This window comes from Ovis canadensis, chromosome 6, assembly GCF_042477335.2.
Source record: "Ovis canadensis isolate MfBH-ARS-UI-01 breed Bighorn chromosome 6, ARS-UI_OviCan_v2, whole genome shotgun sequence".
In the NCBI taxonomy this organism is placed as follows: domain Eukaryota; kingdom Metazoa; phylum Chordata; class Mammalia; order Artiodactyla; family Bovidae; genus Ovis; species Ovis canadensis.
The window spans coordinates 114810256-114828458 of record NC_091250.1 but is presented as its reverse complement, the minus strand read 5'-3'; the positions used below and the strand labels follow the sequence as shown (position 1 = coordinate 114828458).

The 18203-nt window shown below is 37.4% G+C and overlaps 1 protein-coding gene across 9 annotated transcripts in view; it reads left to right on the top strand.

Moving 5' to 3' along the window:
* The window catches only part of HELQ (helicase, POLQ like), a 42010-nt gene that overhangs the window by 3542 nt on the left and 20265 nt on the right, over window positions 1-18203 (top strand). For 6 of the 9 annotated variants that reach the window (XR_011257841.1, XR_011257840.1, XM_069594565.1 and 3 more), the window contains exons 3-9: window positions 2558-2736; window positions 3306-3506; window positions 3936-4008; window positions 6223-6320; window positions 7492-7590; window positions 9281-9426; window positions 15070-15309. Coding sequence is in view for 5 of the 9 variants with exons in the window: in XM_069594565.1 (XP_069450666.1) it covers window positions 2558-2736; window positions 3306-3506; window positions 3936-4008; window positions 6223-6320; window positions 7492-7590; window positions 9281-9426; window positions 15070-15309 (1036 nt within the window). In the remaining 4 variants the exon portion in view is untranslated. The remainder of the gene's footprint in view (window positions 1-2557; window positions 2737-3305; window positions 3507-3935; window positions 4009-6222; window positions 6321-7491; window positions 7591-9280; window positions 9427-15069; window positions 15310-18203) is intronic. The other 3 variants (XM_069594568.1, XR_011257842.1, XR_011257843.1) reach the window with 3 other exon arrangements.

Below are 18203 nucleotides of genomic sequence, written 5' to 3'. Positions count from 1 at the left end.
TAGTTGTCGCGCGACGTGGGATCTTGGGGATTGTCAAGCAGCAACCTGATGATGAGTTCTGGCACTGTCCCTTGACCACAAGTTTTGTACTCTGAGCCTTAGTTCCTGATCTGTTAAAAAGGGATAATAATTTTTTTGCTGCTTATATTGTGTTAAGAACTTGCCAAGTTAGACTTTGGTTATGACTGTCAGTAATCATATATTGTTTGCTTTAAAGTAAGAACTTTAGGAAATACTTTTTAAAATATCAATATTTGTAAATCTGATGACGGTATGACCAATTTAAAACATTAATATGTGTGTTACTTTTCACTAAGCTAAAACAATGCTTCTCAAAGTGCAGTTCCTAACTGCAGCATCAGCACCACCTGGAAATCTGTTGAAATACACATTCCCAGGTCCCACCACAGCCCTCCTGAGTCGGCACCTTGGGCTGGGATCTGGCATTCTGCTCAGATAAGCCCTCCTGATCCTGATCTGCAGAAAGTTTGAGAGCTCCTGAGAGGGAGAACTTCAGCCTTATACAGTACTGTTGTTTTTGCCTTTTAGGCATAGAATTACATTCTTAGTGTTTTATAAAAATATTGGGAACTAAATGTAATTTTTTTTAGTATGTGAAGATAAATGTTATTTCTAAATATTTATTATTTTGGTCATTTTATACTTTAAAACCCTTGAGTTGGATAAAATATGGACATGTAGTTTCACATAAACATCTGCAGTTTGATAACTAATGGGTGATACTAGCCTAAAGTATTTTCTAATATTTAGGTATTAAATATTCAGTGTATGTAAATATTTTTGAAAATTTTTCGTCAAAGCATAGTTGATTTACAACATTATAGCAGCTGTGGAAAAACCCAAATGAACTTTGCAGCCTACTCAACATGTTAGTTTCAGGTATACAACATAGTGATTCAATATTGTTACAGCTTATATACTCCATTTAAAGTTATTACAAAATAATGGCTATTATTTCCCTGTACTGTAAAATCCTAAAATACTTTTAAAGTAAAAAATACATAATCATTTGCATATATTTCAGGCTGCAAATAATTAGTTCATATGATTGTGTAATAATTCAGTCTTTACCCTGTTATTAGCTCTTTGTTATATAAACAATGCTATGGTGAACATCTTGCACATAACCTTTACACGTGCACTTGCTTTTTATTTGTCAGTGTAGAGTTCTATAAGCAATACTGCTAGATCAAAGGCAGCATGCAGTTTTACGTTTATTGCTGATAGAGTGCTTCCCAAAAAGACTGTAGCAGTTTATACTTTCATCAACCACACACAAAAGTGCCTGTTTGTTCCTGGTCTAGTCACCTCTGTATTTTACATGTGGGGGGCTTTTTGTTTAGGTAGTTATTTAATGCTTTTTATTGGATTATTTCTTTTGCCAAGCTGATAGGTAACAGTAGAGCATCTTTCCATATATTTATAAACCACCTGCACTTCTCCATGCTGTGAAATGTCTTATCATATCTTTTGCCCATTTTTCTAGAGGTAAATATAATGCACATTTTGAAGACTTTTGATGATCCACATTGTCCACTTTTCCTACAAAGTACTTATACTAGTTTTCACATTTTATTTTGGATCTAATATCCTTTTCATGAATTCCACCTTGCTAACTTGTGGAAACTCTAGATTTTGTTGTTTAGTCACTAAGTCATGTCTGACTCTTGCAACCCTATGGACTGTAGCTGGCCAGGCTCCTCTGTCCATGGAATTTCCCAGGCAAGAGTACTGGAGTGAGTTGCCATTTCCTTCTCCACGGGATCTTCCCAACTCAGGGATCGAACCCCCATGTCTCTCATGTCTTCTACATTGGCAGGTGGATTCTTTACCACTGAGCCACCAGGGAAGCCCTAGACATCGTGGTTAATAACCCTAGTCTTCTATGGTTTAAGCAATCTCATCAGTTTAAGGATTTTATTTTGTTTTTGCCACACCAGATCTTAGGTGCAGCATGCGGGATCTTATCCCCTCATCAGGAATCAAACTCAGTCCCCCTGCACTGGGAGTCTTAACCACTGGGCCACAGGGAAGTCCCTCTCATCGGTTTAAAGTGGTATTGAGACCATTCAAACCAGCTCCCTTTGAAAGCTGGTTGAATAGTCTTTCTAGGTTTGTGTAAATTCTCTTTTTTTTTTCCCTCTTGGCTCTGTTTCTCTGTTGGGTGAATGAGGAAGGGAAGCTTACACAGTGTCCTTACCGAACATAAGAGAAAGACCTTAGAATTCACACAGATTCTTGAAATGCCCCTTAGCCCCTCTGATGTCCCAGGCGATACCTCTTGTCCAGCAGGCCTGCATGCCCGGTGGAATCTTAGACCTCAGTCTGCAGCTGGCAATTGGGTAAACTAGTTGCCCACCCCACCAATCAGGCCTGAACTAGTATATACACCATACATTGGAGATTTTTTATATTTATATATAGTTAACATTTATTACTATAAGAAGATGCTACACAGGGTAGGATTTGATTTTTTCTTCTTAGAACACTTTGTAGAAGGGAAAAATAAGGCTTTTTCTTTTTTTCAATTCCACAGAATGGCAACATACTTGCTTAACGTTGAAATCTGTGCAAGAAAGAAAAAATTTAATATATTCCTTGCCAACAAGTGGTGGAAAAACCCTCGTGGCTGAGATTTTAATGCTACAAGAACTGCTATGCCGGCGAAGAGATGTTTTAATGATCCTACCATACGTGGCAATTGTTCAAGAAAAGGTGTGATTTTTTTTTTTAAAGAAAATGGTATTTGTTAATGTTATTTTGATGTTCAGATATGAAAACTAGAATAAATGTAACAACTTTTTATTGACTGAGAAGAGGTAGCCTTATTGATGGAGAATTATTATTTTTAGGATATGAAGAAGCAGTGTGGTGTAGCTACTAAAAATCTCTTTTAATACTAATTACCTGTTTAAGAAAGAGGTTTTTTCCCCCTAACCTTGTGAATTAAACTCCATTTCAAATGTTCTACTGATAATTTAGCATTCTTTTTCAAGCAGAAACTAACCAGTTATTTTATCAAAATAAATGAGTTATTCTGATGTTTTTTAATATCAGAAAAGACAAAATTTATTTTTACATTTATTACATAGTTTAAAAGTGGCATTCATTTGCAAGAGTCAATACATTAATTATGACATTTCTTAGATGTATATGTTTTAACTGTAACCTTATTCCCATTGATTTATATTAAACACTATTTTAGATTTTTTTTAAATCCCTATGAACATTTAATAATTAGAGTTCTTATTTATCTGACTTTTTTGTTTATTTTAATGTTCTAGATTTCAGGTTTGTCAAGTTTTGGAATAGAACTGGGTTTCTTTGTTGAGGAATACGCTGGAAGCAAAGGAAAATTTCCTCCAATTAAAAGAAGGGAAAAAAAATCATTATATATTGCCACTATTGAAAAAGGACATAGTCTGGTGAACTCCTTGATTGAAACTGGAAGAATTAGCAGTCTGGGTCTGGTTGTTGTAGATGAGGTTGGTTACTATGTTTGTTGATTTATTAACATTTTTATTATACTAACACTTATGTGTATCTGTTTGATACCTAATGAGGATGAGTAATTTATTTTAATATATAGACAGTGTGTAGATGAAGGCATTTCATGCTTAGTAATCTTAAATTCAGTTTTGTGTCAGTTGTTTCTTAAAGAGTGAATATATGTCCATATGTTCAGCTGTATGGTAGTACTGATGAATTCCTGATCCCAGGACATTGTCCTAGGGATAACTTCAATAAATTAAAATATCAGTGAAATAATGTATATATACTCTAGTTGGTACATAACTAAAATGCTTGAGTTATAAAGCATACATTGCTTCTTCATTTCATCAAATACATGCTTGTTTTATATAGGTGTTATATGCAGATTTCATTTTATCTTTTTTTTTTTTTTAATCTCAAAGTTGCACATGATTGGTGAAGGAACCCGTGGGGCTATACTGGAAATGACTCTGGCAAAAATCCTCTACACCAGCAGTAAGTTTTTTTTCAAATGTGGTCACTAGTTGATTTATAATCAAGAGACCTATAAAAGACTTAATCCTATCACTAGCTAGATTATGTAACCTAAAGTAAGATGCTTAAGCTTTCTTAGTTTTTTATTTCTAAAATAAGTTTATACATTTTTGTTGGATGCATGAGTAGAATCTTGAAGATAAAAGTTAGCATTTGAAGATGTCCCCATCAGTATCCTCCACTTACTAGCTCTGTGTGCTTAAGCACATGACTTAACCGCTCTTTCCTCATCTGTAAAATGGGCACAATAATGGTACCAACATGATGGGATTGTTGTAAGAATTACATGCTGTAACACATGTGATGAGCACATTCAGCCATGCTCAGCACATAGCACAGTAAAGGTCTGCTGCTGTTGCCATCATCAATATCATTTAAAACAATGTCTGTAAATAGTCACTTTAAGGAGCTATTTTGCAACATCAGATAGTCTCTAAATGTATATGAAATATTTATTCTAAATGTCTTCTCTTTTTATATACTATTGCAATAGCTTATTATGTATTTTAATAGTTTATAGAAAATTATTAATCATAAAGGTCAGATTTTAAGAATTATTTTAAAAATTCTGATAACTAGTATTTAGGCAGATTGTAGCACTTTATAATCATTGATTAAAAAATGTTTACTGAGTACCCACTGCATGTCAGGCCCTATTTTAAGAGCTAGGGATGTAGCAGTGAATAAAACAAAGTCCCTGCCTGTATCAAACCTATATTTTAATGAAAGTGAACAGATAATAAGCAGATAAACAAGAAAACAGTGTGTCAGATAGTGACAAATTCTATGGAAAAATATAAAGCAGAGGAAGAAAGGAGAATGATCATCTACTTGTCACATCCAGTGTACACTGATAGTTCTTATCTTAATTTCTTTTCAGTATTTGAGTATTCATCATTCTTTTTTCCTTTGGGTGCTGAAACACCATTCTGTCTTCGTTTCCCTATTGTCTTTCTGTGAGACCAATCATGTGTTAGCACTGAGAGGTAGAACAGCGTAATGGCTAAGGGCAGACTCTGCAGCTGGATTCCAATCCTGGCTCACTTTTAACTTTGTATGTGACCTTGGGCAGGTATAGTATATAGTATAATAATTGTGCTGCTTTTTCCTTGTGCATCAAAAATGGAGGACAGTGATAGAACCTTCCTCACTGACTCGCTGTGGAGACAGCATGAGTCAGTCTTTGTAAAGCATCTAGCATAGTACCTGCACATAATGGACACGTGTTTGCTGTGTACTTATGTGTATACTTTTGTGCACTGCTGCTGAATACTTATGTACACTGATGCTGTATACTTACGTGAATACTTATGTACACTGCTGCTGTGGACTTATGTGTATACTTATGTATACTGCTGCTGAATACTTATGTACACTGATGCTGTATACTTACGTGAATACTTATGTATACTGCTGCTGTGGACTTATGTGTATACTTATGTATACTGCTGCTGTATACTTATTACACTGCTACTGTGTACCTACATGTATAGTTATGTATACTGCTGCTATATACTTATTTATATAAGTATACTGATACATGTTTATGTGTCTTTCTGTCACCAATGCCTTGCACTTAATAGATATTTGAACAAAAGGGCTCTCTTCAGTTTCCCCTTTTGTTCTCCTTTGTGACACTACTTGCTAAGTGTGTTCATTGTATACATTGGTGTTACCATATTCATCCCTTGTTTCCTTCTTCATACAGTTTCTACTAATTCTCATCCATACTCATGACTTCAAAGTCTTCCTGTGTTCTGATGGCTCCCAATTTGTGTGACCAGCTTATACCTCTCTTCTGAGTAATATCATCTGCCAGATTAATTGTCTGATTATAGAGTTGATTGTTGAACAACACAGGTTTGAATTGCATGGGTTCACTTGTAAGTGGGTTTTTTCAGTAATAAGTGCTACAGTACCACAGGATCTGTGGTTGGTTGAATCCAGAGATGCAGAACTGAAGATAAGGAGGGCCAAGTAGAGGTTTTACATGGATTTTCAACTATACAGAGGGGTGGTGTCCCTAACCCTCATTTTGTTCACAGTCAACTGTGTTTGTCTCACCTGCCCCCTCTTTCCCACATCACTCTGGAAAAATTACAAACATGAAAAGGTTGCTAAAATTACTGTTATGATATACTAAATAACACATTTTTCTCAATATTTTTTTTTAAGAAATGACTCAAATTATTGGTATGAGTGCAACGTTAAACAATGTTGAAGACCTACAAAAGTTCCTGCAAGCAGAATATTACACCAGTCAGTTTAGACCAGTATGTATCTAAGGTTTGATTTGTTATGTATCATTTTTGCTACATATCATATTTGTAGCAAACATACTATATAAGAATTTTGAGAATGATGAAGGTATGTAATGCCACTCACTATATCTACATGTAACACGTCTATATGGAGAGAGCATACGCAGTGGGGTCAGGGAGCTTGGCCAGGATGGGTGCCCCGCTCACAGACTTCAGTGAATATTTATTGAATGAAAATTTTCAGACCCATTCTGCTTTTCCACTTTATATTCTGTAAGGAAAATTTTTTCATCTGGTAAGAATTTAGCGATTCATGTTTTGAGTTATTGACACATAAAAAAGTTTATCTTAAAAATTAAGATGTTTTCAAAGATTTAAGTTTTGATAGTTATAATGCTTTTTTAAAATAAATTAAGACCTCACATGTATATAAATTTGAATTCCCCAATAACAGTATTCCCAAAAGGCTTGAAGAAAATAAGTACATATTATTCATAGTTATTTGAAAGAAGCTTATAATGTACATGTACTCCGTAGTCTCTGTGTCTAAATAGGTTTTCAGAAAATAATTTTTTAGAATTACAAAATTTTATCGTGAAATTTGGTGTTTTTACATTTGCACCGAATGTGAGAATTTTCAAGAGATAGTTCCTGACCTTAATTGTCAAGTTAGATGGTGTTCTGTAGGTGGCTATGTGGTACAGTGGATAGTACATTGAGCTTCTCAATGCTATTCTTTAAAAAATTCAATAAGCTCTATTTACAAACTTCTTTTGTCTACAGATACTTAAGTTGACAATAATTTGGTGGTATTCACATTAAAACTGGTGACTAATAAAGTTTTAAATCTGGAGGAGTAACACAAATAACTCCTTAATAAAAGATGAGTGTGAACACTTGGCTCACCTTTACTTCCTCTTGTGACAAGTACAAGTGTCTGATTTTCCTTTTAGATATGTGCATATTTAATTCAAAAGTATTTCCTCAAGGATAGTAATCCCTATTTTGATTTAAAAGCAAAAAGAAACTTAAATGGGAAAGAAAGAAATTTAAGTTAAAACATTCTGCATACCTTAGGAAAGCTAAATTTTTGTTCTGATTTATAACACATTTTACAAGATTTGAAACTCTAGAAAAAGGAATTTATATATGATATTAATTGCACATGTCCTTTTAATTCAAGGTTGAATTAAAAGAATATATGAAAATAAATGACACAATATATGAAGTTGACAGCAGAGCTGAGAATGGCATGACTTTCTCACGCCTCCTTAATTATAAGGTAACCTTTATAATCCCTGATAGTGAGGTTCCTAGACTTTGTGCCCAGCTGCCCTGGGACACCACAAAGGAGTCACATGGGTACCATGGGAAAGTTTAGATATTTCAGAGAAAAAAGGCTGATTGTGGACATCTGTTGGACACCATATAAATGACTGGTTCAAGACAGTTTCCAATGTCAATATTAGATCACACTACATTCCTTCCTAAGATAGCGTATCTTTGTGAAGTTGGTGATTTTTTTTCTTTTGTTCTTTTGCACTTACTGTAAGCAAATACCATGTGAAAATCAATGTGGAACAGGAAATGAGGGTTTCATGGTTTGAAAGACTGCAGGCCAGGTGTGCATACTTCTCATTAGTGGGTTATGATTGTTATTTAAGAATGAAATGAAAAATTTTTTTTTCAACTGACATTTGTTGTTATTCAGATGGCTACTTATTTATGAAGAAATGCATACTTGTTGTTTGGACCTGACCACCTAATAATCAGACTGTTTGGTATTTCTTTTGACCTTGGGGCTCCATGGACTAAGAAAGCCTGGAGATCTTTTCCATAAATGTTTATTCATTCAGCAGCAACAGTAATACAAGAAGAAATATTTGTGGGCTGTATAGCTCAGATATTGGTGTATGAAAATATGGATGTCTACTGTGCTAGTAGTGTTCTGTGGTTTTCATGGAGGACATTGAAAAGGGAAGAAAGAAATTTTACAGCAGTTTTATTATTCCATGAAGGTATATTGGGCTTCCCTGGTGGCTCAGTGGTAAAGAATCCACCTGCCAATGCAGGAGACAGGGGTTTGATCCCTGGGTCAGGAAAACCCCCTGGAGAAAGAAATGGCAACCCACTCCAGTATTCTTGCCTGGGAAATCCCATGGACACAGGACCCTGGCGAGCTACAGTCCATGGGGTTGCAAAAGAGTCAAACTTGACTGAGCGACTAAACAATAACATAAAGATATATTATTCTAAATCTGTATCTTAGCCATCTTCCCTGGTGGCTCAGATGGTAAAACATCTGCCTACAATGCAGGAGACCCAGGTTTGATCCCTGGGTTGGGAAGATCTCCTGGAGAAGGAAATGGAAACCCATTCCAGTACTCTTGCCTGGAAAATCCCATGGACGGAAGAGCATTGTAGGCTATAGTCCACGGGGTCACAAAGAGTCAGACACGACTGAGCGACTCGACTTTCAAAGTTGAAGAAAGTGAGGAGATTTTAAATAATTTTACATGTTTCTTTGTTCTTTGAGTTCTTTATGTCTGTTTGATAAATATATGAAAACATGTCCTATGGTATGATTGAGTATGTTTTTGAAAACTGTTAGTAATAGCAAGAGGTTTAACTTATTTATGCAGTTCTTTAACTATTATTAGGATCAATTTGTGTTTCTCTCTGTGGGCTTCTTCTGCTTTGATGAAGATGGGCGGGCCATAGAGTTATTAATAAAATTGATTATTTTCACTTCCTTTATTTAAAATTAAATACACCTAACAAAACCCTAATAGCAAAAGTGGGACTTAATATTTTGCTGTGTAATGTAGGTTGCATCTTTTCTTTTAAATGGTCATATTTATTAAATGAGAAGTTCAAAATTGTGGTTGATTTACTCACCTTTCCAAGCACACTGGTAAAATGAAAGGCTTTCATGGTTGCTAACTACTTTATTCCTAAATCTTGTTGTGCAGTATTCTGATACTCTGAAAAAGATGGATCCTGATCACTTGGTAGCACTGGTGACAGAAGTTATTCCCAATTATTCCTGCTTAGTTTTTTGTCCCACTAAGAAGAACTGTGAAAACGTAGCAGAAATGATATGCAAAAGTTTAAGCAAGTATGTCAATCTTCTAAAAATATTCTGTTTCATTTTTATCATGATCTACATACCTGTATTCTGTTTATTTAACAAGCACTGATTACTTTTTGCAGACATTATGCTAAGTTATTATACTAGATTCTAAAGGTCCTGGCCTTCAGGGAAAAAAGCTGAACTGTGAAATTCACAGATATGAAATGGCCAGAGAAAAATTCTAAGGCTACGTGTAAGAGAATGCTGACTAATACAACAGCTTGGCTCCACAGTGAGTCACCTTGAAGCCTTTTTAAAACCTCAGTGCCCAAGCTACCTCCAAGACAAATCAGAATATTTGGGAGTGGGACCCAGGTACTACTATTTTGTAAAGCTTCTAAGCAAGTCCATCATACAGCCAAGGTCAACCACTGGCCTGTGTCATCAGAGGAGTAATCAATAATCATTGTAGGGATGAAGGCCTATGTGATCAGTGTTATAGTCGCTCAGTCGTGTCTGACTCTTTGCAACCCCATAGTCCATGGAATTCAAGCAAGAATACTGGAATGGATTGCCATTCCCTTCTCCAGGGGATCTTCCCAACCCAGAGATCAAACTCAGGTCTCCTGCATTGCAGGCAGATTCTTTACCATCTGAGCTACCAGGGAAGCCCCATGTGATCAGAGGACTAATCAATAATCACTGTAGGGATGAAGGCCTATGTGATCAGAGGACTTATCGGTGTAGGGATTAATCGTATCTTTAGCTTAACTTTCTCTGTAATTAAATACTGTTGCCTTTGTTTTCTTAGTAAGCTTCACACTTGGATTGTGTGGACATTGGAATTGAATTTGCTAAATAATAAAGAAATGTACTGCTTTGTAATTGTATAGTATTTTAGCATTGACTCTGTTACAGAGGTAAGTATAAAATGACTTTAAGTATGAACAGTTTTAGTTTTTTCTGTACCTTTTTGTCCCATGTGTTGTTTTAGCATGTTTTTCGGACTTTTTATGGGCCCCTGAGCCACTGCTATGTGATTATGCACAGATCAGTACCCTGGATTCTAACCCAGCCCTCCTCCACTTGCCCCCACAATCCTACTGTTGTGGATTGGCCTAATACAGAGTTAAACTCATTGGCTAGCACAAAGATGCCGATGTTTGGGATAAAGTCGAGGAGTGTTTCCCATTTCAGTAACAGAGTCTACTTTAAAATTATGATATAGAGTATAAAAACCTAAGGAAATTAAATTATCATTGAAGGATGCTCAGTGAGTCATTTGTTTTCTTAGAATAAGGTAATATAGTCCCGACTAAGTGATGCGGAAATTTAGAGACAGACTTTTGACTGTGTGAAATGTGACTGATTGTTGGTCAAGTTATACCCTTGACTTATTTTGCTTTTCAGAGATAATAGTTTATTTAGGTCATAAATGTTGATGTTTAATATTGACATACTTAAAAATTTGGTTCCCCGGAACCTTTGGTTAGTGAATTGTAATCAACCCTTGATACTTTTGTAAAGAGATAGGACTTAACTCTTTCTGAAGGAAAATTTCCTCTAAAATACATTTTCCATATTACTTGCTGCTTTCTTAAGGTAAATGTCCTGAGTATACTCAGCAGAGGCCACAGGACTGGAAAAGGCCAGTTTTCATTCCAATCCCAACGGGCGATGCTGAAGAGTGTTCAGACTACTGCACATTGCACTCGTTTCACATGCTAGCAAAATAATGCTCCGAACCCTTAGAAAATTCCAGAAAAATACCTACTTCTGCTTCATTGACTACACTAAAGCCTTTGACTGTGTAGATCACAACAAACTGGGGGAAATTCTTAAGGAGATGGGAATACCAGACTACCTTACCTGCCTCCTGAGAAATCTGTATGCACGTCAAGAAGCAACAGTTACAACTGGACGTGGAACAACGGACTGGTTCGAAATTGGGAAAGAAGTACATTAAGGCTGTATATTTTCACCTTGCTTATTTAACGTCTATGCAGAGTACATCATGAGAAACGCTGGGCTGGAGGAAGCACAAGCTGGAATCAAGATTGCCAGGAGAAATCTCAATAACCTCAGATATGCAGATGACACCACCCTTATGGCAGAAAGTGAAGAGGAATTAAGAGCCTCTTGATGAAGGTGAAAGAGGAGAGTGAAAAAGCTAGCTTAAAACTCAACATTTAAAAAATGAAGATCATGGCATCCAGTCCCATCACTTCATGGCAAATAAATGGGGAAACAATGGAAACAGTGACAGACTTTATTTTCTTGGGCTCCAGAATCACTGTGGATGGTGACTGCAGCCATGAAATAAAAAGATACTCCTTGGAAGAAATGCAATGATAAATCTAGACAGCATATTAAAAAGCAGAGAAATTACTTTGCCTACAAAGGTCCATATAATGCTGTGGTTTTTCCAGTAGTCATGTATGGATGTGAGCTGGACCATTAAGAAGGCTGAGCGCCGAAGAATTGATGCCTTTGAACTATGGTGCTGGAGAAGACTCTTGAGATTCTCTTGGACTGCAAGGAGATCACACCAGTCAATCCTAAAGAAAATCAACTCGGAATATTCATTGGAAGGACTGATGCTGAAGCTGAAGCTCCAATACTTTGGCCACCTGATCTGAAGAGCCAACTCATTGGAAAAGACCCTGATGCTGGGAAAGATTGAAAACAAGAGGAGAAGGGGACAACAAAGGACAAGATGGTTGGATGGCATCACTGACTCAATGGACGTGAGTTTGAACAAGCTCTGGGAGTTGGTGAAGGACAGGGAAGCCTGGCGTTCTGCAGTCCATGGAGTCGCAAAGTCTGACATGACTGAGCAACTGAACAACAAACAATAAAATAGTTTAGCTCCCATCTTGGTGGCTGTTAACTAAAATGTTGTCATATTTAGAGCATACTTTTTTCTGTTTTTCTGTAATTTGTACATAGATAAATATAATCTAGGGCTAAATGGTTTCTGATCTCAGTAGTATCTTCGAAAGATAATTTCTTGAAAGTCATGGAGTATCAGCCCTTATCTTAATTATTTGCCTCCTAATCTGACTTTCACAGGAAGCAGGTACAGTACAATCTCCTAGAATATGCTTATTTTGTGTGTTTAAGTACAAAGACTGAAGCAGAGTTTTCCCCAAGTGATTGTCTCAACCTCAAGGAAAATTATGTTTTTTATGGCTGTTAGTGCTTTGGACTTCTAAGTCAAGAATATCTTTTAAACAGTATTTCCTGACAATGGCCAAAGCTCTGATTGTATCACTTTCCCTAAAAATCTCCCTAATAGTGATACCACAGTGCTTCTTAGCCTAGATTCATGCTAAAATCTGACCCAATTTACTCTTTCATCCTTATTTCTTCTACTCTTTATCCAGCCTGCACATCATCCAGACTGACTTCTTGTCTTCTTTTATTCATTTACTTCTGGCTGTGCTGGGCCTTCGTTGCTGCGCACAGCCTTCCTCTAGTTGCAGCGAGCAGGAGCTGCTCTTGGTTGTGGTGCTCGTTGCTGCACACAGGCTTTCTCTAGTTGAAGCGAGCAGGAGCTGCTCTTGGTTGTGGTGCTCAGGCTTCTCATTGCAGTGGCTCCTCTTGTTGCAGACCATGGGCTCTAAAGCTCAGTAGTTGTGGCATACAGGCTTAGTTGCTCCACAGCATATGGAATCTTCCCTAACCAGGGATTGAACCCATGGCCCTTGCGTTGGCAGGCAGATTCTTAACCACAGGACCACCAGGGACGTCCCTACTTGTCTCCTTTGTTTATGCTTTGAGCCACCCATTTCCAGGCCTGCGATCATGCTTTACCTTCTGCTAATAATGTACTTCCCCACCCCCTCACAGTGAAAGAGTTAACTTAGGCAGGTAGATAAGGAGTCCAAGCCTAAGGCCCCTTTAAGGAGGAGGTCAGCATTCTTTCTTTTTTCCATTCTTTTGATGTAGGCAAGTAGTCCTTGTAGGCAGCAGTATCTCTTGTTCAAGGACATGCCTGTTTTTGAGCTTTGGATGTATGTTGTGGGAGACGGTCTGGGTAAAAACTTCCACAGCCTTGAGCTCTGGGTTAACCTGTTCCTTCTGGCTAATCTCATGTTGATGTCATCCAGGGTGTATGTTATGGGAAAGGGTCTGGGCAAAATTCTCACAGCCTTGAAGTATTTTTTATCTATTCTCAGCAGCTAGGTGAGTAGTGTATAAGGCCCCACTTAAATCAGTGAGGCAGGTACTCTGTTACCTTCTTCTGATGTCTTTGTCAGAAGCTTTTTCTGTCACTCACTTTAAATAAAATCTACACAAAGCTCCAAGTGACTGAGACTGTCTTTGGTCCCAGAGTTAAATCTTCTCCCTCAGAGATGACGAATCTGGCAGTACTGTTCACCACTTAGCTATCAACTGCCTCCTCTAAACTGTTCTTCAGGACCCAGCTCACATCTCAACTTCCCCCCACAAAACCCTTCTCCATAGATTCATGTCTTATCTGGTCATTTACAAATAATGTCTCCCTTCTCTTAAAGTATAGGGTAATTGTCCTTAAGACTTAATTCCTTGAGAAGAATTTGTTCCTTTCAGGACCTCAAACTCTGACTGGAAAATAGTAACTCCCTACCCAGCTGTCACTTCTGGTTCTTGCACTGTTGACTCGCGACCACTTTCTGCCCCATTCTTCATTGTCTCCTTGCCACCCATTTCTCAGCTTCTTATGAAATTACTGGACTTGTGCATTTAGCACCAGCCAGAGTTCTCTGTGCTTTCCATGAAGCTTGCTGCAACAGTGCAGAGCTGCCTGTATTATATTTATATCTTAGACAGTATTTTTGGGGTTTCCCAGGTGGCGCTAGTGGTGAAGAACACAGCTGCCAAAGCAGGAGACATAAAAGAACACAGGTTCGATCCCTGGGTAGGGAAGATCCCCTGGAGGAGATGACAACACACCCAAGTATCCAAGCATCCATCCGAAAATCTCATGGGCAGAGGAGACTGGCGGGCTACGGTCCATAGGGTCACAAAGAGTTGGACACGACTGAAGTGACTTAGCACGCACACAGGCTATATTTGTGTGCTACTGGTATTTTGAAGTTGCTATACAGTCAGTTAGTAGTTAGTTGTACTTAGTCTTTACTTTTTTTCTTTTCTAGAAAGGAATTGAGAAAAATAGATGCTTCTAGGTAAGGAGGCACTGTAGGATATTACTGAGGCTTCTCAAGTGCTAATATTTAGACAGTGTTTTATGCATAATTCATATGCTTTAATAATATATATAATTTTTATCTTCAGAGAAGAAAATTTATGACAAAGCAGTTCATCTTCACTGAAGATGTATTTTCTTGTGAAAAAAAAAAATTGTAACTTCTAAGCAGGTGTTTAAACCCAACATTCATGAATTTATAGGAAGTACAGGATTGAACCTCAGGAAGTACAGAAACCCTCTGAAATTATATGCAAAGTGTTGTATTAATGTGAATATCTGTTTTTTCCCTTAGTTTTAAGCAGATTTCACGGGACTTTGTGATCCCCAAATAGGCTGAGAGAAACTGCCTGTTAATGAAATCTGAATTAGAATTCTAAGAACGTTTTATGTACTTACATCAGTAAAAGTAACACAATTTTAAAAGGAGAATGTTTACATATAGGTACTAAAATTAAAATGCTCTGATCAAAGGTTCTAACAGATCTTTTCGCTAGGGAATATCTGAAGCACAAAGAGAAAGAAAAACAGGAGGTGATTATGAACTTGAAGAATGTCAGCGGTGGCAACCTGTGTCGTGTGTTAAAGCGCACCATCCCGTTTGGAGTTGCTTATCACCATAGCGGCTTAACCAGCGATGAAAGGAAGCTCTTGGAGGAGGCCTACTCCACAGGGGTCCTCTGCCTGTTCACCTGCACATCCACCCTCGCAGCAGGTGTTAACCTACCAGCGAGAAGGTAAGTCATTGTCGGTCAGGCTCCAGACTTTTCAGTTCCCAGCTTGCCAACAGGGTTTTTGGGTTTTTTTGTTTGTTTGTTTTATTCTTTCTCAGTAATGAATGAGGATTTATCAAATGTTTTCTTCAGCTTTTGCTGAGTTGATTGTTTGGTTTATTTCCTTTAATATCTTAGTGAAAAATGGCATTAGTAGATCTCTCTCTCTCTCTCTTTTTTTAAATGTATATTTGGCTGTGTCTGGTCTTAGTTGCCCCTTGTGGCCTCTTTGTTGCAGCCCGTGGGCTTCTCTCTAGTTGTGAGCAGGTTTAGTTGCCCCACGGCAGGCGGGATCTTAGTTCTCCAGCCAGGGATCGAACCTGTGTCCCCTGCATTGGAAGACAGATTCTTCACCACTGGACCACCAGGGAAGTCCCTTAGTAGATCTCTTGCTAGTATTATTCCTTCTTTCTTTAGTGCTCTCCCTATCTGGTTTTGATATTAGGGTTTATTATTCTAGTTATGTAGAAACAGTTGGCAAGCTTTTGACCATTTTTTTTTTAATCTGAAAGAGTTTATTTAACGTAGAGATTTCCTGGACACCTTAGAGAACTCATCTATGAAGACTTTTGAGTCTATTAATAGTATCTTTTTTTTTTTTCAGAGTAGATCCTTGTTTACCTTTTTAGTTATTACCAAAGCTGTGGGCCTGTGCAGTTGATTTCCACTCTTAGTTATTGATGACTCTAAAATTTGTGACTTTTTTTTTTTCCAAATAAATGGTCAATTTTTATAAATCATCCAAGGGCTTTGAACTATATATTTTATGTTGGGTATGCACTTTTATGTATCTCAATGAGATCGCAGTTATTAGTCATGTTATCAGCTCCTCTGTTTTCTCTGTGATTCTTTGATCTATCAGTTCCAGAGACATCTGTTAGTTTTCCACTGTAATTATGGAGTTACCAACTTCTTCTCTTTAACATTTTTACAGTTGTTTGCTTTGTAGTTTGTTTCACAACTATTTAGGTATATAAAAGTTTACTCCAAATATCCTATGGCTGAATTACACCTTTTATCAATAGAATAAGTCCTGGTTTTCCTCAGAATGACTTTATTTTGAACACTAGAACTTTTTTTTTTGCCAACTATATCTTTTTCTGTTCTTCCTTCACTTAGGAAGTTTTCCATTTTTTAAAACAATTGTTGAAATAAAAAAGGAAGTTACATATTTTATTTCTCTTGTGAGCAATGGTTACTCTTAAAAATTTAACAGTGGTAATCAAATGTGTTTTTCTATGATTTGAGAATTGATAACTATCCTCTGCTCAACATTACAAGAGTCTTAGCATTTGTATATTTTTCCTACTCTGTCTTGTGTATTGTTGCAGTTACCTAAAATGTTAGGTCTGTATTTTTAATTTTCTCTCATTTTTTAAAAAAATTATTTATCTTTAATTGAAGGACAGTTGCTTTACAGTGTTGTGTTGGTTTCTACCAAACAGCTTCTCTCATCTTATAATCAATAACTATTTAAACTTACCAACAAATCATACCTGTGTGGGTTTTTTGTTTTGTTTTGCCTACCACTGCCCCTTGTATCGAACATCTTCCTTCTGTGATCCATTTTTCATTTTGCCGTTCTTGGGTAATTCTTTTTAGATGATGCATTGGAAATAAAAATTTTTGAACCTTTGCATACTTGAAGCTATCGTTAGTTTAGTCTCACACTTGAACACCTCGCAGCGAACAGAATTCTAGGTTCAGTGTTTTCCCTTAGGAGCCTTTGTAGTATTCTTCTATGTCTTTAAGGAACTAGTGGTGGACATTTTCGTTTTTACATAGGCTTGCTGTTTCTCCCTCTCCAGAAGCTTGTAGGCTTTTCTCTTTAATCTCAGTTCAGTTCAGTTGCTCGGTCGTGTCCGACTCTGCGACCCCATGAACCGCAACACGCCAGGCCTCCCCGTCCATCACCAACTCCCAAACCCATGTCCGTTGAGTCAGTGATGCCATCCAACCATCTCATCCTCTGTCATCCCCCTTTCCTCCTGCCCTTAATCTTTCCCAGCTTCAGGGTCTTTTCAAGTGAGTCAGCTCTTCACACCAGGTGGCCAAAGTATTGGAGTTTCAGCTTCAACATCAGTCCTCCAGTGAACACCCAGGACTGATCTCCTTTAGGATGAACTGGTTAGATCTCCTTGCAGTCCAAGGAACTCTCAAGAGTCTTCTCCAACACCACAGTTCAAAAGCACCCATTCTTTGGCACTCAGCTTTCTTTACAGTCCAACTCTCACATCCATACATGACCACTGGAAAAACCATAGCCTTGACTAGACGGACCTTTGTTGGCAAAGTAATGTCTCTGCTTTTGAATATGCTATCTAGGTTGCTCATAACTTTCCTTCCAAGGAATAAGCGTCTTTTAATTTCATGGCTGCAATCACCATCTGCACTGATTTTGGAGCCCCCCAAAATAAAGTCAGCCACTGTTTCCACTGTTTCCCTATCTATTTGCCATGAAGTGATGGGATTGGATGCCATGATCTTAGTTTTCTGAATGTTGAGCTTTAAGCCAACATTTTCACTCTCCTCTTTCACTTTCTTCAAGAGGCTCTTTAGTTCTTCTTCACTTTCTGCCATAAGGGTGGTATCATCTGCATATCTGAGGTTATTGATATTTCTCCTGGGAATCTTGATTCCAGCTTGTGCTTCTTCCAGCCCAGCGTTTCTCATGATGTATTCTGCATATAAGTTAAATAAGCAGGGTGACAATATACAGCCTTAACATACTCCTTTACCTCAACATTTTGTAATGTGTTTGCTCAGTTGCATCCAATTCTTTACAAACACATGGACTGTAGCCCACCAGACTCCTCTATCCTTGGGATTTCCCAGGCAAGGATACCAGAGTGGGTTGT